Source organism: Maylandia zebra, linkage group LG2 (assembly GCF_041146795.1).
Source record: "Maylandia zebra isolate NMK-2024a linkage group LG2, Mzebra_GT3a, whole genome shotgun sequence".
Lineage (NCBI taxonomy): Eukaryota > Metazoa > Chordata > Actinopteri > Cichliformes > Cichlidae > Maylandia > Maylandia zebra.
Genome location: NC_135168.1, coordinates 32690860 through 32713882, shown reverse-complemented (window position 1 = coordinate 32713882; position 23023 = coordinate 32690860). Strand labels below are relative to the sequence as shown.

Genomic DNA, 23023 nt, shown 5'->3' with positions numbered 1-23023 from the left:
GCACTTAAACCAGGGATGGAAAGGCTTATGAAACAGTGGTTTTAAAACGTACAGCTCGCACTGTTAAGATCGCTAACTTACAAATCGTTTGCGCTTTAATTTCATCATGCGTCAACAGCAAGAAAAAAGCAAAAAAAAAAATAACTCCCTGCCTGCCACAGTCACGGTGACTAACTATTTCGGTCGCTAGCAAATAGTCCATCAACCGGATGTGTGCATGTCACACACAGCATCAGGTCCCCGCGCCACCACGTCCACTCTCCCTCCTCTCTATCTCGAGACCTGCTGCTTTGGTTTGGACGGGGGAAATCCTTAACTGAATTGCGTCATAAATACGTCAATAAAGTCCCATTCACTGACGATCAGGTACCACGGTAGCCGCCATATTCGCATCTATGGTAGGGTAGCGGTGCTTTCGGCGAGCGTGTGATCCAGTCATCAACATCGACTGTTCCCTGCGCCGACCCTCCAAACCTTTCCTCGGAGCGGCCCGCGGTTCCACAGCCTGCATCGGCGCATCGAGGCAGAAAAAAGCCGGACTTCCACAGAGGGTGGTTGGGGGGGAAAGACATGCAACGTGGAGCGGGGGTCTAGGTGGACTACGATGCCTTAGACTTGGAGAGGAATCCTGGTACAAGATGGAGGTAAACAGCGTTAGTAGTGAGGTGAGTTGACAAATGCGTGTTTTGCATGTTAATCTCGCCGCGTTGCTTCTGGTTTCGTGGTGTCCCGTTAAGTTATCTCGCCCCGCTCGTCTCGGCAGAGCTTAAATTCGCATCACGACCTGCAGCGCACCGTGATGCATGCTAACGCACTAGCTAATGCTAACAGCTGGTTAGATGTTTGTTTTTATTGCACTGCCCTGATTTTTTTTTCTTATTAGTTTAACACTTACCCGTCCCGTCTTTCGCAACGGCTCATCATTCCGCACCGACACTGGTGTTTTTACCCAATGACAGGTGCCCGTCGCGCATCTTTTTCTTGTTATTTACACTTCTCAGGAGGAGTTTACCTCCTAGCTAGCTTAGCGCTTGTAGCATTAGCAGCAGCTAGCTTGATAGCTGACAGCTTGCAGGCTTGAAAACTTGGGAGCCAAGTTGTTATCCAACCTCTACTGTTTAAGTAATAAAAGGTTGCTAAAGTATTTTAGTCTGTGTGTGTAGTAGTTAGGCAGCGCATGAATCCAGCCACTGCAGTTTTTTGTTTGTTTTTTTTGTTTAAAGTTTGTCATTAGCTGCGCTAAATCGGTCAGTCGTGTTTACTGCTGAAGGTTGGCTTGTCAGCAGTACTTGTGAATTAGTGATGCTGTTAATAACTTAATAACAAAAACGTCTGTGCGCAGCTTTATAAGTTATAATTTGACCAAAAAAGTGCACAACGCGTTTAACAATGGACTGACAGCGGCAATAAAGTGACGACGCTGTGACTGAAAATTGCGCAATATGGAGCTGTACTATTTATCACTGTTAGTACAAACCAGTGATACCTTTTTGCAATGACATCCAGAAACAGTCTTGTGATAGCTGTGGGAAGGATTCAATTTGCTTTTGCACGGGCTCGGTAATAAGGTTTTCCAGTTGCAGCAAAGCCAACTTGACATCCTAAACCTGATTTCTGGGATTCTTTGCGGTCCTTTCACATTTACACACTGAAAAAGTCCGTCTGGCAGACTTCTGTGACTTTCGTAAAGTCAACAGAAAGTTACTGAAACATCCCGGGGTTGTTTGAACTGACCCTTCCATTTTTATTGAGGTTTCTCTTGGAAACTTTTAAAGCTTTTTGTTAATCTTTCATATAATACCTTTTATAATAACTTAATCAGCTTCATGGCCCAAATATTACAATGCTTTTAATAACAATAATAATGGATTGCATTTTTATATAGCGCTTTTTCGGGACCCCTCAAAGTGCTTTACAATACCACTATTCATTCACTCTCACATTCACACACTGGTGGAGGCAAGCTACAGTTGTAGCCACAGCTGCCCTGGGGCAGACTGACAGAGGCGAGGCTGCCATGGCGCGCCATCGGCCCCTCTGGCCATCACCAGTAGGCGGTAGGTGAAATGTCTTGCCCAAGGACACAACGACCGAGACTGGGGCTCGAACCGGCAACCTTCCGATTACAAGACGAACACCCAACTCTTGAGCCATGATCGCCACTTTTAAAAAGTTTTACTGCAGACAAACACTTGAATTTGCTGTTTACTGTAAGCTGCAGCTTTGAAGACTGTGAGATTACAGAAGTAAATATCAGCTGAGCTACCTAAACCAGAGCAGTGGTGATGCTGGCTGTTTAATCAACACTGTATCAGTTCTCACATAAAAGACTTCTTTTTTCTCAGGCCAAACCCTTGTATGCCGGTATAAGTGTATGCAAAATGATATTATGTAGGATTGTCAGACATCAGATGGCTGCAAAAGGCTGGCCTGGTTGCGCTGAGTGTAGGCTGCACTCCCATTACAAGCTGTGATGAGCCACAGCAAAGGTGGGAGTGAAAAAAATCTATGTGTGAATTATGACACAAGCTCTGCCCTGGCTTCGGCCAAGCTTGGATGTTACCCTTCACAGATGCACCGAGGCGTTTGCTTTCAGCTTTATTCTGCGTTGTTTCGGCCTTTGCGGTGTCTATCTTGTCAGATTTTTTTTTTCTTTTAAATATGTTTTTCTTGCCAGTGTTGCTCTGCTGCAGCAGCAGTAGCAAGATATTGGAAAGTGGTTTTGCTGGCCTCCGTTGTGTGGATGTACACGAGTGTATGTTGGTGGCTCCACCCACTGAGTGGGTTTGCGTAGTGCTATGACTCATACCCCTCTTCAGAGGCTTGATGGAATTCAACACACACAAACACAGTGGACTGAATACATAATGCAGGCTGCGCTTCAGCCTGTAACTGAAATATTCAGACCTGGATAATGTTTTTGTGGTCAGTCGTTTGATTTGCAGATGCCGAGATATCTGACATTCCTCCTCTGACAATGTCATTTCAGCGTGCGTGGCTGTTACAGTAAACAAAGAGGGTGTGTGTGGGGGGGGGGCGCTTCTTAAACGTGGTCTGCGGTCATTTAAAGTATGCATTTACCAGCATCATCAGCTAGAAGCTCTAAAAGAAACAGACCCTATTATGTCTTGAATGCTGACTGTAGCTCCAGCAAATATCTGACTCTTGGAGCTTGTTTTTTGCTCTCACTGGGGATTAAGCTAGAATGCTAATAATGGGGGGGCTTTATAGGGACAGGATAAGGGCTGGACAGCTGGACGGGATTAAAGTATGGACTCCATACTGTTTGACAACACGCAGAGAACTACAGTTGGAAAAGGGACAGTGCCGTATTATTGCATGTGTGACTCATCGAATTCATCTGTTGAATCTTCCATCATACATGTGGGCGTGCAGCTGCTGCTGCAGTCATAGTCCTGCTCAGCTAAAAACAAGGATGAATAAGCTTTGTGAAAGTGCTTACTGCTGTTGACAACAACTCTGATCAGATTTGTTGCTTTGGCTGCAGGTCAATGGGCATCAGATCATGGATGAGCCCATGGAGGAGGGAGAGTCTTTCTCACACTGTGTAAGTAAGGCTGCGCTTTTAAGTCTTCATGTCTGTGTGCGTGAAGCGGTGACCTAACCCCACCGCCTCGTGTTTCTGTCTCATTCTGCTAATGTTTGTGTAGGATGATGGGACATATAAGGAGATTCCTATCACCCACCATGTAAAAGAGGGCTGCGAGAAAGCCGATCCGTCTCAGTTCGAACTGCTAAAAGTCCTCGGCCAGGGCTCTTTCGGCAAGGTGAGGGAACTCTGGAGATGAGTCGAGTGGTTTGTTTGTGCCGGCGCTTATATCTGTCTAAAATCCTCTCATTCGCCTTCTGTCAGGTGTTTCTTGTCAGGAAGATCCTGGGTCCAGATGCTGGTCAGTTATATGCAATGAAAGTTCTAAAAAAGGCATCTTTGAAAGGTAATGCCACTGTTGTTTTTGGCCATCTCTGCATAAAACAGCACCAGTATTGTCTGTCCAAAGTGCTGGATTTCTTTCTGAATGGCTCCATCTGTCTCCTTTGTCTCCAGTCAGGGACAGAGTTCGCACTAAGATGGAAAGAGACATTTTAGTGGAAGTCAATCATCCCTTCATAGTGAAATTGCACTACGGTAAGACAAACACTGTTTGTTTGTTTGTTTGTTTATTTATTTATTTATTTATTTTTTTTTAATACACATAGCATGGCTATTACACAGTTTTGAACATTTAGATGCACTCATGGACTAAAACGTCATGGAAACATCAGGATTTAATTTATTTCTTTTTCTGGGACGGAAACTTTTACATCAAGTAAAAATAAAAATTTAAAAATAAGTGAAATGTACTGCACACATTTTAAATCATTTTTTTAAAAACACAATGGGGTCCAGAATTTTACATAAACAAGCTTTTGGCGTAATTCTGGTAATCATTCATTTGTTTTTGGCCGAATTGGTAGAGTTCAATAAAGTTTGTTGTCCTGGCATGGAACTGGCTTTAAAGCCGAGTCAACAGATTTCAGTAGTGTTGAGGCTTTAGAGAAGCTTAATATTAGGCAATTTATCTGTTCCCCAACCAGCTTTCCTCTCTTTAAGGGCGTCACTGTCCTGTTGGAAATATAGTTGTTTTTAAGTTTCAAGAGTCTAGCTAATAGCTTGAGGTTGTGCTGAAGTTCTGCAGCCTGTCAGTGTGTGGTGATGTGAAACATGATTGGTGGTAGACTGACACTGGTGTTCCAGTAGGGGTGGGGGAAATGATCAGTGTGTCATAGTATCAGAGTGTTTTATGTGGTGATAATGTATCAATAGAGAAACACCAAATATGTGCATTTTATGAAGTGTATAAAATGTTCTGGCTCATCTCATGCACCACCATCCACCACAGCAGTAAAAATGGGAAAAGAACCTCTTTGCAAAAAATCAGTGTCAGTCTGATGATTTTCTTTCATATTCTCTGACCGACTGCAACTGCAACTTATTGTGACTAATAGGGCTGGGCCATATTATACCGTTCACGGTAATACCGGTATAATGTTAGGCAACGATAGGAAAATGAAATATCGCGATAGAATGGGAGTAAAACGCGCATGCGCAGTGCCTTTGTTTTCATACGCACATGACCGATTGTTGGTTTGTAAAAATGGTGCAACTTCCGTGATGTGGAACTGGTTTGGTGTTTGTCCATCAGATACACAACAAAGCACATTTTTTTGCAGAACATGCAAGCGGCCGTTGTTATTGTCGTATTTGTCGGACTAAGATGCTCTTAAATCTGGGAGTAATCTGGGTCCCAAACTCCGTATATTTGACTTCAGGTCAAACAACCCTGCAGCATCACTGAGAGTTGAAAACTGTCTAAATTCTTTGATCTTTAATAAAATGATCAGCATTGCTGCTTTACCAAGTGTAACTATAAAGTTTAACTTCCAGGCATCCATGAAAACAAAAGTTATTACATTTAACGGAGTTAGAAGTTAGCAGGAAGCTAGCGGAAGTTAGCTCGCTAGTTTCGCTAGTTACCTAAGCATGATATAGCATGTTCTGACTGAGAGATTTCTGAAAAAATTCAAACGTACAGCTCTGCTATCACTTCCAACATAAATGAAGACAGGAAACTAAACAGCAGTGACGTTTTTAGGGTTACTGAAGTTGGGCTAGCTGATATATAATGATGTGCTATGTGATCGCTAGCGACACAGCTATGTTAGCATAACATAAACAGTGAAGCTGGAGGACGAACACTAACACTTTTCCACTTATAAAAGTTAACGTGAAGGTTCTTCATGGTTAGAAACAAATGCAATCGCATGGCAGGACCAAACTTCAGTCAGGAGAACAACTGAGATAATCCATCCACAATACGAGGTTAGTCATTAATATACTGCAACAACATGGGAATAGCTCAGCTGCCAGAGAATTCAACATTAATGAATCAATGGTACAGAAGTGGAGGAAGCAAGAAGAATGAGTTTAATAAAGTTTGATTTATCTGACTGCTTTGTTTCGCTTAATGTGCCTTATAATCCCGTGCAACTTATGGTCCGAAAAATGCGTACTGCACACTGCAGTTTAATGTTGCAAAGCACCTCTTTTTAACTTCAGTGGATATTATACATGGTTATGCTCAGGATATGTCAGCCCATTTCTACTGGAAATGCCTTTGGGTTAAACTTTCAGCAAGGAATTTGCATTTGCACTGTTACATTTTTATAAAGCTTTAATGTACATAAAAACCAGCTTCTTGTTTACGTGAAAATAAATGGAAGGTTGTCTTTTTGCGCTAGTAATGTTGTGGAGTTGTATTTTGTCTCGCATCAATTATATCGTCAGTTATATCGTTATCGCAAATTTTCAAATATATATCGTGATAAATATTTTTGGCCATATCGCCCTGCTCTAGTGACTAAATGGTTGCTTCGAGCTTGAGGCTGTCGCACATTCACGACCACTTTTGATCGCAATGTGATTGCGCAGGCTGGTCAATCAGCGGCAACCCTGCAGAACGGTGGTATTCCTGAAGAACAGGAAGTTTGCTGAGTGCAGTGGTAATAGTTAAATATGCATTTCGTCCAAATGTGAATTTCTTTCTATGTAGCAAGCAACAGACTTTCAATGATTGATCACAGTTAAAAAGATTGCTTGCAATAGCCAACTTGACCCCATTCAATTGATGGCAGGCTAACTCCCATCTTATGGCAACATTTATGGCAGGTTTTAGTGACAGTGCTGGTGTGTTTGGCTCATTTTACAGCAAGAAAAACTTGACGTGAGATGACTTTGTCTTATTGGATTAAACAGGCACTGTTAAAGTTAATCTTTGAGGACATAATTTGCAGTTGGAAAAGGTGATAAATTACAATATATGTTGCAATACTCTGCACATTGCAAAATGTTAGAAATGGCAGTAATATTGTATTCATGGGGTGTCTGCTCATTCCCACTTCTGCCTTCTAGCCGCTTCTACTTCAATGCAGACCTGTGCTTTGGTGATTTCTGGATAATTTCTCCAACTTTGTGTCAGCCGAGCCGAATGTTGTTGTCGTTTTTAACGTGTAAACGTCGGACAATTTCAGAAAAAACGGTCAGGACATTTTCTACAGTTGCCCTTTCTCCTTAGCACAAAGAATGAAAGGTTCTACTTCAGGTGCTTTTAACACAACTGGAACTACTCAGTGTTGTTTATACGAGGGTGCTGCCTTGATAGAGCACGCTGAAAGCGGTAAACATGACGCCCACTCAGTAGGTGAACGCACCTGACAGATAGCTGCGCTGCTCACACATCTGCATAATTCGACATCGCAGACTTTATAGTAGGGAGCTATCAGGTTAAAGACCGGCTAATGTTCAGTCTGACTGCATTTGTGTTCCCCCGTGCACGTCTGTTGGGTGATGTCTGGAGGAGTTCAGGGCTGTAGTGCACGCATCAAAGCTTTTGAGTCCTTTTCAGACTCTGACAAAGTGGCTGCACTTCATTTAAACTGATAATCTTAGACTATAAAAGTCTTTAGAAATGGCTTCAAGAGATGTCCCCGACTTGTGCAAAATCGTCTTTCTCAGACGTGCTCTGAGCTCCTTGGACTTGCTGGTGAGTCTAGTCATTCACCAGCATTTGGAACTTGCAGCAGCGCTGAATTAATACGCGGATGTAAAGTTTTGAGCCTCTACATGGGATCAGAACCATGTGTTCATTTCAGGGGTTTTTTGCTTTCTGCTCCAGAAAAAAACAGTTTGCAGAACTGATTGAAATCAGATGTTGCTGTAACGTCTCATGTGCGTGTAACTGTATGATCATACAGAATGAATTCAGGGTGGGTTTAACATGGCGTAAGCTGTTTATCCGCATCGTGTTTCAGTCAGAAATGCCTTTAACCTCATTTAACAAAATATTTTTGAATGCTTTAGTTATTTAACAGGATTTGACATTTCATCTCGACATCTCTGTTAAATCACAATACTGTTGGCTTGTGGATAAATTGTCAGTTTCCTGTCTCCGCAGCCTTTCAGACAGAAGGGAAACTGTATTTAATACTGGACTTTCTCAGGGGAGGGGATGTATTCACTCGCTTATCCAAAGAGGTAAGCTGGCATTCTGTTGTCTTACATGTTGTTGTGCCTTCAAGCTTATTTTTGTCTTTATTCTGTTTATTTTGTACTTCGGTTAAAAAAAAAAAAAAAAAAAAAAAAAAAAAAAAAAAAAAAAAAAATCTGAGATGTTCTTAAAAATAAAAATCCTGTTAGTGCCCATGTTTGTGAAACTCAGAGCTACAGATGCCAAAATGTTAATTTATAAACCCTAAGGAAATGTAAATATGACGGCAACTAATGGAGCAGGTGCAATTTTAGTATGCAAGAGTATTTTATTTATTTTAAAAGCGCATAAATGTGCCAAGTCATTTGTCTCTGATATCTTCTGTTTGTTTTTTATTCAAATTCCGACTTGAATTCCTCATGAAAAGGCAAGTGCTTTTCCTCGGAATCTTTATTCCCCCTTTTTCATCATCAGCTGCTTGTCAGTCAGATTCCCGGCTCAGCTTTTCTCAGATGCTTTCAGGGCACTCAGACAATGTGTGATTGTTCTCTGGATAGACCTATTGTTGAAAGCATGTCTCAGAACCAAAGCGATAGCTGCCAGCGGCGTCAGATCAACAGCTTGCCGAATCCTGAAACGTATTTGAAATGTTGATGTTGTTGTGACAATAACGATAATACTCTTTTTCTCTGTTTTGGTAACTGAAGCTTAATATTCAAGTTTGGTTTTGTTTTTTTGTTTGTTTGGTTTTTTTTTGTTTCCTTTGCTGCTGCTGAATTTCTCTTCAGAGTTCAAAGAGTAAATTTGTCCAGTTCTTATCAGGTTATGTTTACAGAGGAAGATGTGAAATTCTACCTTGCAGAGCTGGCCCTGGCCCTTGACCATCTGCACAACCTGGGCATAGTTTACAGAGATCTCAAGCCAGAGAAGTAAGAATCACAGACCTCATCTTCCCCTTTCAGCCTGTTGTAGCAAAGCCCTGCGCAATGGCACAGAACGGAGTACAGAAGGGAACTGCAAAAGCCGATTGCTTTTGGTTTCATTACAAACATTTTCAAGTACAAAACCACTTTGATCTTTCACCTATATTGCTGCAAACTATATTGTGTGTGTGTGTGTGTGGTGTGTGTGTGTGTGTGTGTGTGTGTGTGTTGTTAGCAGCTAATACAATTATTAACATATAGTCTGAATTAAAACAATAGCTGTAAAAACAATAGACCTATTGATTACACAGCCACGTAAAATAAAATGTGACTAATCAATATGTGTATGCATAAATTCAAATAGTTAAAGTTTTTTTTTTTTTTTAAATCTGACTTAAAAAAAAAAGATAAAGATCTCTGCTCAGTTTGAGTCTGCGTTAGTTTCCCCACGGTGTGCGGCCCTCACACACACGGAGTGGAGCAGAGTAAAGCTGACAACATGCCAGGTCACTGTAAATGCAAGGCAGCGTTTGACGCTTGTTGGGAGGCTAACATAGCAGTTGGAATGGAGAAAGAAGCTGTCTGAGGCTCTCTTATTGTCGGCTCACTCAGCCAAAACGAGTCGCAAAAAAAAGTCAGAAACTGCTGAACGACTGCGAAACAAACAACTTATTGGTGAGAGAGGGTGAGATACCTCCAGACAGCACCTGCCTTTGCTGTCTTGCACTTTAAAAAAAGAAAAACCATAATTATCAGTATTGGATCACAGTTCCTTACAAATACAAAATTGCTCCATCTCTAATATGATTTCATTTCTGTAAATGAAAATTTAACATAAATACATACCATAAATCTAGGAAAATTTCTCCATATCACAAGGCGGATTTGATCAAACATTCATTTTTCAAGAAAATCAGTTGAAGGGTTATTTTTGTTTTCTAACTTACCTGCTGTATGAAAAGAAATTTTGGTTTAGTTTTTCCGGCTTTTGCTCCGTTTTTCATAAAATGTCTGCAGCGTACGGATTGAACGTTTTATACAAACCTCTCAGAACTCACTCGCTTTAGTCGTGCTTTATGCAGAAATCACAAAACATGAGATGCTTTGATGCTCACCTCTGTGAAATCTCTTCTTGTCTTTCAGCATCTTACTTGATGAAGCTGGACACATAAAGTTAACAGGTATGAGCTACCTTACTTTTTTTGACTATGAAGAATCAGGAAAGAGTCTAATGTAGTTAACCTGTTAAATATGACCATGCTTAAAGTGATAGATGTGCCACTACTGTTGAGTATTGAGTCCTACTAGTTTTGTTGTTTGTCAAATATCTTACTCGTGTGCTCCTCACACACGACGGAGTTTCACTGCCAGAGACGCCCGATGTTGCTGTCAGAAATCAAACTAACAGTCGGAAATGTCCTCCTGCTTTCTCTCATTTGATGATGATGGATCAGTGTAGCCGTGTTTCACTTCTGCTTATTATGAGTTTCGTAATAATGATATTGATTAGATGCATCAACAAAACATTAAAAATTTTAAGATCAGTTTTTAATGCAAAGGTAAAATTATGCCTTAAACAAAAGCAAATCTGTGATCACTGAAATGAGTTAACTGTTTCTATTTATTTCCTGTTTGTTGTGGTTGCTGTTGCTGTTTTCTAACTGTTTGATTTATATTTGTGTTGCTATACTGCATCTTAAAAGCCTAACCAGGAAAAGATCTGCAAGTTAGCTTGGTTAGAAGTCGTACGTGTATTGCATTGGTTACGTTTTTATTTAAATGCAGCAACGTTAATATGCATGGTCTGTGTTTTGTATAAATAAGTAAAATCCAAATGCAAACATTTGCAGTAAATCTGTAACTTCTTGCCTAAAACTTTACTATGTTACACAGACTTTGGTTTGAGTAAAGAGTCGGTAGATGCTGATAAGAAGGCATATTCCTTCTGTGGTACGGTGGAGTATATGGCCCCTGAGGTGGTCAACAGGAGAGGACACACGCAGAGTGCAGACTGGTGGTCTCTGGGAGTACTTATGGTACGCAACCTCACACAAACCTGATTTAAATAGGAAGAAAAGACATGGGACATATGTATTCATAGGAATTTTATACATTAAAGTAAAAGGAAAAAACCTGACCTATGGTGTGTTTGCAGTTTGAAATGCTCACAGGGACGTTACCATTCCAAGGGAAAGACCGCAATGAGACTATGAACATGATTCTCAAGTGAGTCATTATGAATGACATCATTAAGGCATGTCAGACAAGTTTTGATATGTAGATGATAACAGTGACACCCCCCCCCCCCCCCCCCCCCCCCCCCCATGTTCATCTGTCACTCTGTTGTCTCTCTCCCTGCAGAGCTAAGTTGGGAATGCCCCAGTTCCTTAGTTTGGAAGCCCAGAGTTTGCTGAGAATGCTGTTTAAACGTAACCCTGCTAACAGGCTAGGTAAGGAAACGTGATCGTCAAGTCACGCTGTTCACTAAGCCTAAGGTTGGTTAACATTTTGGCATCCGCTTCTACCTCGAAATCGGCCAAGAGGTTAATAATGTGCGGATGAGTCGATGAAAAGCAATAACGCTGGGTTAACTGAACCAGAGCCATCTGTGTCTTTAGGGGCCGGGCCCGACGGCGTGGAAGAGATCAAACGCCATGCATTCTTTTCCACCATCGACTGGAATGTGAGTGCACACACCAACACGCACTTGTCACACTCTTTTTCTTTTTTCCTCCTCTCTCCCACACACCCACACGCATAAACACACACACACACAACTCCCCAGCTTCTGCTGAGGATTCACACCTAACAAATGCTTGGCGTGGTGACTACTGGCCATCAGTCTTGGCCACGGGATCTGTGTTTGTGTGTGTGTGCGCGTATGTGTGTGTGCATGAGTCTGGGCAGAGGTCCAATTCTCACTGTGTGTGCACTAATAGCCCTGCATGAGCGTTTAAGAGCCGGCAGGATGCTATTGGCCGGACCAAGCGGTGGTGGGATTTCAGGGGGTTAATCTGGGAGGGGGTCTTGGCCTCTCCTGCACATATGTTCACACGCTCCAGACGGCCTGTGATAGTTTGATTCCTCACACGTTTACGTGTCTCCTGCATTTTTGTACCTGCAGAAACTGTACAGGAGAGAGCTCCAGCCCCCGTTCAAGCCCGCAGCAGGTAAACCAGATGACACGTTCTGCTTTGACCCAGAGTTCACCGCTAAAACGCCGAAAGGTACACCTACACACACACACAAGCACGCACGCACGTTCTGCTCACATGTTTTTAAGCTTACAAGCAACAGCTAGTCCTGCAGCCATGGAAACAGCAACTGCAAAATGTTAGTGGGTGTTTATGTTAGTCTGTTTATATTCTGAATTATCTTGGTTTATTTAGACTCCCCAGGTATCCCGCCCAGTGCTAATGCACACCAGCTCTTCAAAGGCTTCAGTTTTGTTGCGCCGACCCCCATGGATGAGAACAAGGGCTCCCCGCTGCTCAGCATCCTCCCCATAGTTCAGGTGAAGATGCATTATCGTAACCTTGTATTCGCTCACTCTTTACACGAGGTACTTAATGGTACTTGAAGTATTGTCTTGCATGCACGAAGCTCACACAGACTTTTTTTTTCTCTTTTCATGAAGCAGCGTTCATGAGAAACTATTGTAATCTCTAGAAATTCAGCAGTTTCTCCTCCTGTTTTGGAGCCATGCATAAATTTCATGATGCAGTTGCAGCTCTGTGCAGAACACAGTAAGACAGATCGGTCACTGAAACATTGTAACTAATACCTGAGTGCTGCTGACACGGTTTCTTTCTGTTGCCTGCTGATTGTAATTACAGTGGAATAGTTTGGATTGGTGGCAGAGGTCTAGGATCCAAATTAAATGATCTTGTAATGACTGTTCTGCTGCTGACCGACACAAACAAACAGGCACATTACAAAGTTGATGGCAGGTTTGCTGCGGAGCACCTGTGTAAATGTGCAGCAATAGTTTCACTCTGGACAGTTTGGTGCCGATGTCCACCTGAACTTTAGGTTGACCTGCTAAACATTTGGTGGTTAAAGGTCAAACTATTAGATAAAATGATGAAGTACTCAGTCTTTTTATTTTTTTTCTTCTCCAAAGGTCAACTTCACTGACATTATGTTCTTTGTTGTGGGACTCAAATTACCAGGATGCTCTAACATTTGATACACGTTGTTGACTTGCATAGACAAGCTGAAGTGTCACTTGCATCCTTCAGCGTCGCTCGTGAAGGACACGAGGTGATGCTGTGCTGGAACTTTTTTTTTTGTAATGTCACAGGACACTGTATAAATGTTAATGATTCCTGCCCTTTCCAGCTGCACGGAGGCTCAGCCAAGTTCTCCGACATGTACGAGCTGCAGGAGGACATCGGGGTCGGCTCCTACTCTATTTGTAAACGCTGTGTACACCGAGTCTCTGCCATGGACTATGCTGTGAAGGTAACCGGCTGTTTCCTTGTGACCTCTGAACATGTTAAAGAATCTATACCAGAGGACAGAAGTGTTTTGTTTTTTTTAGATGGCTTGTTTTCTCATAACTGCATCTCGATCATGTTGGGAAATTTCATTATGTTTATGTAAATTACATTTACATTACAGCACAAATGTGCACTCGGAGTCAGGCGTGAGCTGTTTAGAATTTGGGTTCTTTCAAAATCACTGCATCTTCACTGCCAGTCCTCAAGAACTGACACTGATTATAGCAAAAGTTCATAAAAATGTCTAAAAGTAGAAGTTCTTTAAAAACATATGTGAATGTCAGACGCTTGAATTGGTGACACAAATCTGTGGAGCCTGCTTTATTCCTCCAAAGCCTTTCCTGTGTGCGTTCTCATGCTTGGACAGGCATGGATGTAAACTGCAGCTTCTTTAGTTTGCAGTGTCCTGCAGCTGCAGGTTAATAGATCGCTAAGTGGCACGACTGGTTCGTTTTATTACACATGCTTTGCACCTCTTGGTAGAGCCAATGAAAGTACAGTTGATGTGTGTAGAATAAGAGTTTGTGGACATCAGCGTCTTTAACTATCGATACATTTAAAACAGAGCGACTCAAATGGAATTTGGTTATTCATAAAGCACCAGCAGATGGCAGCACAGCTTCAGTTTGCTTTTAGTGTCTCAAGTCTCTGATAGAAGTTAGAGTTGTTTGATCACTAATACTGTGTTTGTGTTTCACTCAGATTATAGACAAAAGTAAGAGGGACCCCTCTGAAGAGATCGAAATCCTGATGCGATATGGACAGCACCCCAACATCATCACTCTGAAAGACGTCAGTGACATTTATGTGTGAGCTTTCCGACACAGTCGGCTTTTGGCGGGTATATTCTGACGGGTTGTGTTGTCTCTGTGTCAGGTGTATGACGAGGGCAGGTATGTATACCTGGTGACGGAGCTGATGAAGGGAGGGGAGCTGCTGGATCGAATCCTCAGGCAGAAGTTTTTCTCCGAGAGAGAAGCAAGTGCTGTTCTTTACACCATTACAAAGACTGTTGACTACCTCCACTGCCAAGGGGTGAGGAAACGCTTACACGCGCGTGCACAGCAGAGTTAATTTGGACACGTTTTCTGAATATCTTCTCCTTCTCCTCAGGTAGTACACCGAGACCTGAAGCCCAGCAACATCCTGTACATGGACGACTCGGGGAATCCCGACTCCATCAGGATCTGTGATTTTGGATTCGCTAAACAGCTCCGGGGAGGCAACGGCCTCCTTCTAACCCCCTGTTACACCGCCAACTTTGTGGCACCAGAGGTGAGCAGGAAGCAAGGCAAAAAAAGAGAATCCATGATCTGCTTTGTTTCTGAGTCTGATGGCTTGTGTTGTTCTTTGTTTCCGTAGGTACTAATGCGACAAGGTTATGATGCAGCCTGTGATATATGGAGCCTTGGAGTCTTGCTGTATACCATGTTAGCAGGGTAAGACTGCACACAGAACTCTCAGGAGACGTTTGGATGATTAATAGCAAACTGCATGTGATGCGATTATGCATTTCATAATCTGCGCTTTGTTTTCATCGCTGTCAGGTACACACCGTTCGCTAATGGGCCAAACGACACACCGGAAGAGATTCTTCTCCGGATAGGATCTGGGAAGTTCTCTTTGACGGGTGGCAACTGGGATACTGTGTCAGACAGCTCGAAGGTACACACTGACACATTGTTCTAAATCCTTTTGTTCAGGCTTCCTTTTAAGCAGCTGTGATGTTTCCTTTTGTAAACCCAGCGTTGTAAAGTTTAATGAAGACGACCCGCTTTTCCCATGTACTTAAAAGTTTGATACAAATTATGCCGTTGACTTAAAATTGGCCAGAATTAAACCTTTATACCCGTATGAATTCATAGTGGCTTTTTAAAATGTGCCCTTTAATCTTTAGAAATCTGTATTTGTGTATTCCAGGACTTGCTGTCCCATATGCTCCATGTGGACCCTCACCAGCGATACACAGCAGAGCAGGTTCTAAAGCATTCCTGGATCACGTGCAGAGATACGCTACCGCACTTCCAGCTCACACGCCATGATGCACCGCACCTCGTCAAGGTGAGTAGATCCAACCGTATCCCGCTAACAAAGACCTCAATTTACAGGAACAATTATTATTATCTACTACAGTTAAATGATTAGTAACACCTCAACATGTGTGCTGGACTTAAGACCTGTAAGAGTTTTCTCATTTACGTCAGAAGATTTGTGCCCTGTGTGCACAGATGGACAGTGATAACGTTGTATTTAGAAGGAAGTTGTTGTTTTTTTTGTTTTTTTTTATGGAGCGATGTGCGGTGGAAACGAGCAGATTTGTGAGCAGATGAGGAGGCTGAGGAAGAGTAAACGGTTTAGTGGAGGCTATTTGTGGAGCCACTGCTGGTACTTGTGTACGGAGGCGCGTGTGGGCGCAAAGTTGGAGCTAAAAGTGTTCAGATCGTGATGTCGGTGGCTTCAGTGAAACAGATTTCCTCCAAAACGTCAGGATTTTGAGGACTTTTTTTATTTATTTTTTGTCCACTGCTGCCAAATGAAAGGGCCAGTTTGGGGACGTAATTCTTCAGCAGATGCTTTAAAACAAACCACAGACTGAGCAGATCCTGTATACTGCCGAAGGTTGTTTCAAAGTTTAGGCGTCACAAATTGAAAAGCACAGTAATGCCTGTATTTAAGACTGGAGCCAGAAATGGGTCTAAGGCAAATGAGTGGAGAGGTCAATCATTTCTGCCCTCACTCTGCTGGAATACGGACACCCTAATGTGGCTGGACACACGGGGGCCAGGTCAGGTTGTCTGGGTATCATTTGTGCTAAGCACTCGACCCAGCTGAGCTGACCTCTCTTAATCTCAGAGAGCAGCAGCTGTATAAAAGGCCAGAGTCATGCACAGGATTTTGCTTCTGACTTTTTACACTTCCTGATCCGGTGATAATGTCGCCATTAAAGGAAGGACCAGATTAACAGCAGGTTTCAGTCCTAAAAATCCAAGAATTCTTTGTTAATCCTTGTGTCTCCAGACTGCTCAGTTAACATTAGGTAGCCTGGACTAGAGCAGGGCGATATGACCAAAAATATTTATCACCATATACATTTGAAAATTTGCGATAACGATATAACTGACGATATAATTGACACTAGACAAAATACTTTACAACTCCACAACTTTATTAGTGAAAAAAAACATCAATGTATTTTCGCTTAAACAAGCAGCTGTTTTTTATGTGCATTAAAGTTATCTAAAAATTTAACAGTGCAAATGCAAATTTCTTGCTGACAGTTTAACCAAAAGGCATTTCCAGTGGGAACTGGCCGACATATCCTCAGCATAACCACGTATAATATCCACAAAACTTAGAAAGAGGTTATACACACACACACTATACGGTAACATTATGTTGAAGCACAGTACGTATCACTCTGCGAGGCTCCTCCCTATGATAGCCATAATGCTCCGACAATCCATCAAGCGGTGCGGGTTCGTAGCTTAGCAAAGTCGTACTAAAACATTCGACAGATTTTCGAGCGCCGTGTACATAAAATCGTTTCAAGGTCAGTAAACAACCAGAATTCATACATAAGGCACACGGGATTATAAGGGGTACTGTCGATTTTCAGAAAAATCAAAGGATTGATTTTAAGTGTGCCGTATTTTCCAAAAAACACGGTAATAACGACGGCCCGCTAGCATGCTCTACCAAAAATAGTGCTTTGTTGTGTATCTGACGGATGAAAGCCAAACCAGTTCCACATCACTGAAGTTGCAGCATTTTTACAAACCAGTTCTGGTTCATTCGTTTTATTCAACGATCCGCTTTCGCTCTTCTCATTCTCCGTCGCAGGCACGCTTTTTCCTACATGTGTGTATGAAAACAAAGGCACTGCGCATGCGCGTTTTACCCAAATTCTATTGCGATATTTCATTTTCTTATCGTTGCCCAACATTATACCGGTATTACCGTGAACGGTATGATATGGCCCAGCCCTAGCCTGGACTGCACCGTAACCTCTGCTGGTCATGTCAGAATTCTGCCTAATGTCTACTTTCAATAATTAACTGTATCCACACAGAAAAGCTCATTAAACTGTAAACCGCAGAAACATTAGATGCCTAATCAAGGACTCTTAGACTGTGTGGCAGAGTAGCTGCTTGTCATGTTTTTATTTTTCTTACTGGGGGGGAAGGGAAAACAATTCGATGTGGATCACAGAGGATTACTAAAAGAGGAGGAAGTTACCCAAAGACATTTTCAAATCACCTTTCAGCCTTGGTTGTCAGTATATTGGCCCCTACCTGTCACTCAAATGTATCATATCCATTATAACAGCGGTCTCCGTCCTCTTTTGCGCCTCGGATCGGTTTAATGTCAGACAGTATTTTCACGGACCGGCCTTTAAGGTGTCTCTGATAAATACAACAAAATAAAATGATACGGCCGAGACAAAAACTGTGGTATTTTGTAAATATAATAATAAATGTGAATTCACTGTGTAATTGTAACTTTATTAGCAGCGTCCTCCTGAAATGCGTCAACAACGTTGAGAGTAACATCCTCCTCTCTGCCCCTTAGTGCTCTGGTCGCTATGGTAATGCGTAAATATTTCTTTCAAAATAAGACTCACAACTACAACACTGGGAAAGACCCAGGGAAACGGAGTTAACGATAAAAACCTTGAAAACCACAAATTTTACACCCGAGCCTCAACTCTCACGGTCCAGTACCAAACGACTCACGGACCGGTGAGCCATTAAACAAAAAATAGTTTAGATATTTTAATTTTTACTGTAAAGTTAGATTTTCAAACTTTTTGGGAGTCTTAAACAGCCATTTGAGGAACTGCGGTTGGTTGGACAAAACATGTGACCATCTCATTTACCAAATCTGGGAAAATGTGATCGACACAGATGGGAAAATATGACAATTTACAGTGGCTTGCAAAAGTATTCGGCCCCCTTGAAGTTTTCCACATTTTGTCACATTACAGCCACAAACATGAATCAATTTTATTGGAATCCCACGTGAAAGACCAACACAAAGTGGTGTACACGTGAGAAGTGGAAGGAAAATCATACATGATTCCAAACATTTTTCACAAATAAATAACTGCAAAGTGGGGTGTGCGTAATTATTCAGCCCCCTGAGTCAATACTTTGTAGAACCACCTTTTGCTGCAATTCCAGCTGCCAGTCTTTTAGGGTATGTCTCTACCAGCTTTGTACATCTACAGACTGAAATGCTTGCCCATTCTTCTTTGCAAAACAGCTCCAGCTCAGATTAGATGGACAGCGTTTGTGAACAGCAGTTTTCAGATCTTGCCACAGATTCTCGATTGGATTTAGACACCAGACAGGTCAGGGATAAAGTTATTGAGAAATTTAAAGCAGGCTTAGGCTACAAAAAGATTTCCCAAGCCTTGAACATCCCACAGAGCACTGTTCAAGCGACTGTGGATGAGCTGCAGAGATCTACAGCTCAGGTGGGGGAATATGTCCATTTTTGGCCAAAATGCAAAACACTATGTGTGGCGGAAAACTAACACTACACATCACTCTGAACACACCATCCCCACTGTCAAATATGGTGGTGACAGCATCAGTCTCTGGGGGTGCTTCTCTTCAGCAGGGACAGGGAAGCTGGTCAGAGTTGATGGGAAGATGGATGGAGCCAAATACAGGGCAATCTTGGAAGAAAACCTCTTGGAGTCTGCAAAAGACTTGAGACTGGGGCGGAGGTTTACCTTCCAGCAGGACAACGACCCTAAACATAAAGCCAGGGCAACAATGGAATGGTTTAAAACAAAACATATCCATGTGTTAGAATGGCCCAGTCAAAGTCCAGATCTAAATCCAATCGAGAATCTGTGGCAAGATCTGAAAACTGCTGTTCACAAACGCTGTCCATCTAATCTGACTGAGCTGGAGCTGTTTTGCAAAGAAGAATGGGCAAAGATTTCAGTCTCTAGATGTGCAAAGCTGGTAGAGACAGACCCTAAAAGACTGGCAGCTGGAATTGCAGCAAAAGGTGGTTCTACAAAGTATTGACTCAGGGGGCTGAATAATTACGCACACCCCACTTTGCAATTATTTATTTGTAAAAAATGTTTGGAATCATGTATGATTTTCATTCCACTTCTCACGTGTACACAACTTTGTGTTGGTCTTTCACGTGGAATTCCAATAAAATTGATTCATGTTTGTGGCTGTAATGTGACAAAATGTGGAAAAGGTCAAGGGGGCCGAATACTTTTGCAAGCCACACTGTAACTTTAACAATATTTCGTCAGCTTCTGTTACATTATTGAAACTATATTATCTTTTTCCCAGCCAGTAAGAAACAATTTAATTATATATTTATACAGTAGCAGTGGTGGTGAGGCCAGCTGAAACATTAAAGCCACGTGTCTTTGTTTCATCAGGGAGCGATGGCTGCCACCTATTCAGCTCTGAGCCAGAAGACGAGTCAGCCAGTGTTGGAGCCTGTGGCGGCATCCAGTTTAGCCCAGAGACGCAGCATGAAGAAACTCACCTCAACGGACATGTAGACCCATGTTTCTCACCCACCAGTTTTGATCTCACTCTGTCAGACTCATACGCAAACAAGAAAAAGCAAAAAGTACGCGCACACCCACAGCCCCAAGTCTTGGCCAGTCAGAACTACTGTCTCCCAGGTTTTCTTTTAAAAAAAAAAAAAAAAAATCTATTTATTTGAAACACCGGAACATCTGCAATCACAGACACACACACACAGGACGAGGTTGCGTTGCAGAAGTCAGCCGAAGACGAACAGAGGAACCTCGTATCTGTTACTGCTGGGGAGACAGACTTGTATTTATTTCCACAGCTTCTCATATGCACTTACCCTCCTCGCCTTTCATTCTTTCTTCCTTTTTATGTGAGGAAGAAACGCACCAGCTGATGTTTTCCTTCACTGTGATTGGCTGATTAAAAAGCTGCTTTGGTTAAACTGTGCTCCCCCCCCACACACTGCTCTTCATCTTCGCTCCGCCATCCTCCTCTCCCCTCATTTGCTTTTACTTTTTTTTTTTTTTTTTTTTTTTTTTTTTTTTCAACGTGAAGTAATGATTTATGTGTGAGAGTGCTGGCAAGTTGGTATTGACTGAGGTACTTTGCATAACCGTTTCCTTTCTGAGACAAAAATAAAAAAATAAATGTATTAAAAAAAATCAGATACTGCTTGAAGCGGGTTTGAAGGTTCTTCAGAACCAAAATCACTTCCCAGCACTTTTGGTAACATAAACGCATGTGTGGACAGATCCTGTATTGCTTTTCCCTTGAAACTCAGTCGGATTTGTTTTACTTGTGTATCAAAAGACGTAAACATGCTGCAGACGGACAAAAGATACTGTCTCGCTACTGAAGGTGAACCTATGTGGTAACAAGAAATCGTTTGCAAAAATGATATAACTATATAGAACATAATGAAGATGAAGAGCATGTGGGGGGGAGCTGTCGGGATTTCTCTGGGGGGGATGGGACGCACCCTGTCGAACCAGAGAGGCTGAATTTAAAAGAATAAATAAATGAATAACAAAAAAACATTTCCAAGGAAATCTCTTCAAAAGACATTGTGGAAATTGTATGATACTGTATTTATTTCATTTGATTTTTAAGATTCTATTTTTCTTTCAAGTTCTGTATATATTGACATTAAAGATCATTATTGACATGCATCCACTGTGGTCTGTGCTGCTTTGTTACATAGCGCTGAGGCAGATTTAACACATGAGTGTGACAGAGCCAGCGTTCATGTGAAGAGGTAACTTCAGTTTTAGTGATCCTTCTGATTTACTTGGTTAGAATATGTGAAGAGCAGAAACAACGGGTACTGTTGAACCCACTTTTGTACCATCTAATAATTCTTTGTAGCACAGATTCAACAAAGTTCTGGAAACACTCATGAGATTTTGTTCAATGTTGATATGATGCAATCACACAGTTAGCTGCACATCCATGATGTGAATCTCCTGTTCCGCCACATCCCAAAGGTGCTCTACTATATTGAACTGGTGACTGTGCAGGACATTTGAGTACACTGATCTCATGTTTGAGATGATCTAAACTATATGACATGGTGTAGCAGTCTGCAGGAAAAACAGTCATCAGATGATGAGTACACTCTGGTCATTTAAAAAAAAAAAATTCCCCCAGGGATCAATAAAGTATTCTGATTCTGATTAAATGACGATCAGCGGCAATAGTTTAGGGTTTAAATTCTCACCTACCATACAAATGTTGCAGCGGAAATCGACTCATCAGACCAGATGATGTTGTTTTCAATCTTCTATTATCTAGTTTTTCTCACTCACCATCGATAACTCCACAGTTTTCCCTTCTCCTCAGGTTAAGAGCCTTGGTGTCATCCTAGACAGTTCACTTTCCTATAAATCTCACATCAATAATCTCACCCGTTCTGCCTACTTCCATCTACGTAACATTAACAGATTGCTTCCTTCTCTTTCCACCCAGTCTACGTCCATTCTTGTACATAGGCTTGTTACCTCCCGTATTGACTACTGCAATTCTCTTCTGCATGGTCTCCCCCAAAAATCCCTCCATAAGCTTCAACTGGTTCAGAACTCTGCTGCTCACATTATCACCAGAACCCCCTCCTACCAGCACATCACCCCTGTTCTTCAGGAACTTCACTGGCTCCCTGTGAAATTCCGGATAATTTTCAAACTTCTTCTGCTCACCTTCAAGGCTATTCATAACCTCGCTCCTTCTTACCTTTCTGACCTGTTAACCACCACTTGTTCTGCCTGTTCACTTCGTTCTTCTTCTTCTATCCAGCTTACTGTACCTTCCTTCCGCCTCACCACCATGGGAAGCAGAGCTTTCAGCTGCTCTGCTCCCAGGCTGTGGAACTCTCTGCCCCCTGAAATAAGAAATATTGGTTCTCTCCCCCAGTTTAAATCCCAACTCAAAACTCATCTGTTCAAATCTGCATATTCACTGTGAATCCACTGTTTGTTCATTTTATCTTGTGCTTTTATTTTATTGTTCTTATTCTGCCATTGTTTTACTAAGTGTTTTATCCTATTGTAAAGTGTCCTTGGGTGACTTGAAAGGCACTCATAAATAAAATTTATTATTATTATTATTATTATTATTATTAGTTTCGGTGAACCCTAGTAAATTGTTGGCTGTTTTCTATTCTTAGCTGACAGAAATGGCACCCATCATGGTCTTCTGCTACTTTAGCCTAGCTGCTTCTAGGTTAGACGTTCAGAGATGCTCTTCTGCACATCTTGGTTGTATCAACTGGTTGTTTGAATTGCTGTTGCCTTCCTATCAGCTCAACGCAGTCTGTTTTATCTTCTATCACCTGGTTATGTGGGAAAATCTCAGCAGATGAGCAGTTTCTGAAACACTCAGGCCAGCCTGAGTCTGCACCAGCAATCATGCCACAATCAAAGTCACTCAATCACCTTCTCCACTGATGTTCAATTTGAACTTCAGCACGTGGCCTTGACCTCACATGTATTGAGTCGCTGCCATGTGACTGGCTGTGTAGATATAGATGTTAATAAGCA

General features: G+C 42.0%; 1 protein-coding gene across 1 annotated transcript; it reads left to right on the top strand.

Annotated features, from left to right (window-relative positions):
* The first annotated feature begins 200 nt into the window (after positions 1 to 200).
* Positions 201 to 21160, top strand: rps6kal (ribosomal protein S6 kinase a, like). The gene is made up of 22 exons (XM_023153457.3): positions 201 to 665; positions 3509 to 3568; positions 3672 to 3788; positions 3875 to 3956; positions 4067 to 4147; positions 8013 to 8092; positions 8868 to 8974; positions 10112 to 10149; positions 10862 to 11004; positions 11124 to 11194; positions 11330 to 11418; positions 11587 to 11651; positions 12093 to 12195; positions 12358 to 12482; positions 13310 to 13432; positions 14173 to 14262; positions 14347 to 14505; positions 14584 to 14745; positions 14833 to 14909; positions 15018 to 15135; positions 15391 to 15531; positions 19886 to 21160. The coding sequence occupies exons 1-22, from the start codon at positions 639 to 641 to the stop codon at positions 20009 to 20011; spliced, it is 2184 nt and encodes a 727-aa protein (XP_023009225.1). The 5' UTR covers positions 201 to 638; the 3' UTR covers positions 20012 to 21160.
* Positions 21161 to 23023: the final 1863 nt, after the last annotated feature.

Coding starts and splice junctions, on each gene's coding strand:
- rps6kal (XM_023153457.3), top strand. CDS start 639: ATGGAGGTAAACAGCGTTAGTAGTGAG. Junction 13,433..14,172: donor CCATGGACTATGCTGTGAAG/GTAACCGGCTGT, acceptor TGTTTCACTCAG/ATTATAGACAAAAGTAAGAG. Junction 14,746..14,832: donor CCAACTTTGTGGCACCAGAG/GTGAGCAGGAAG, acceptor TTGTTTCCGTAG/GTACTAATGCGACAAGGTTA.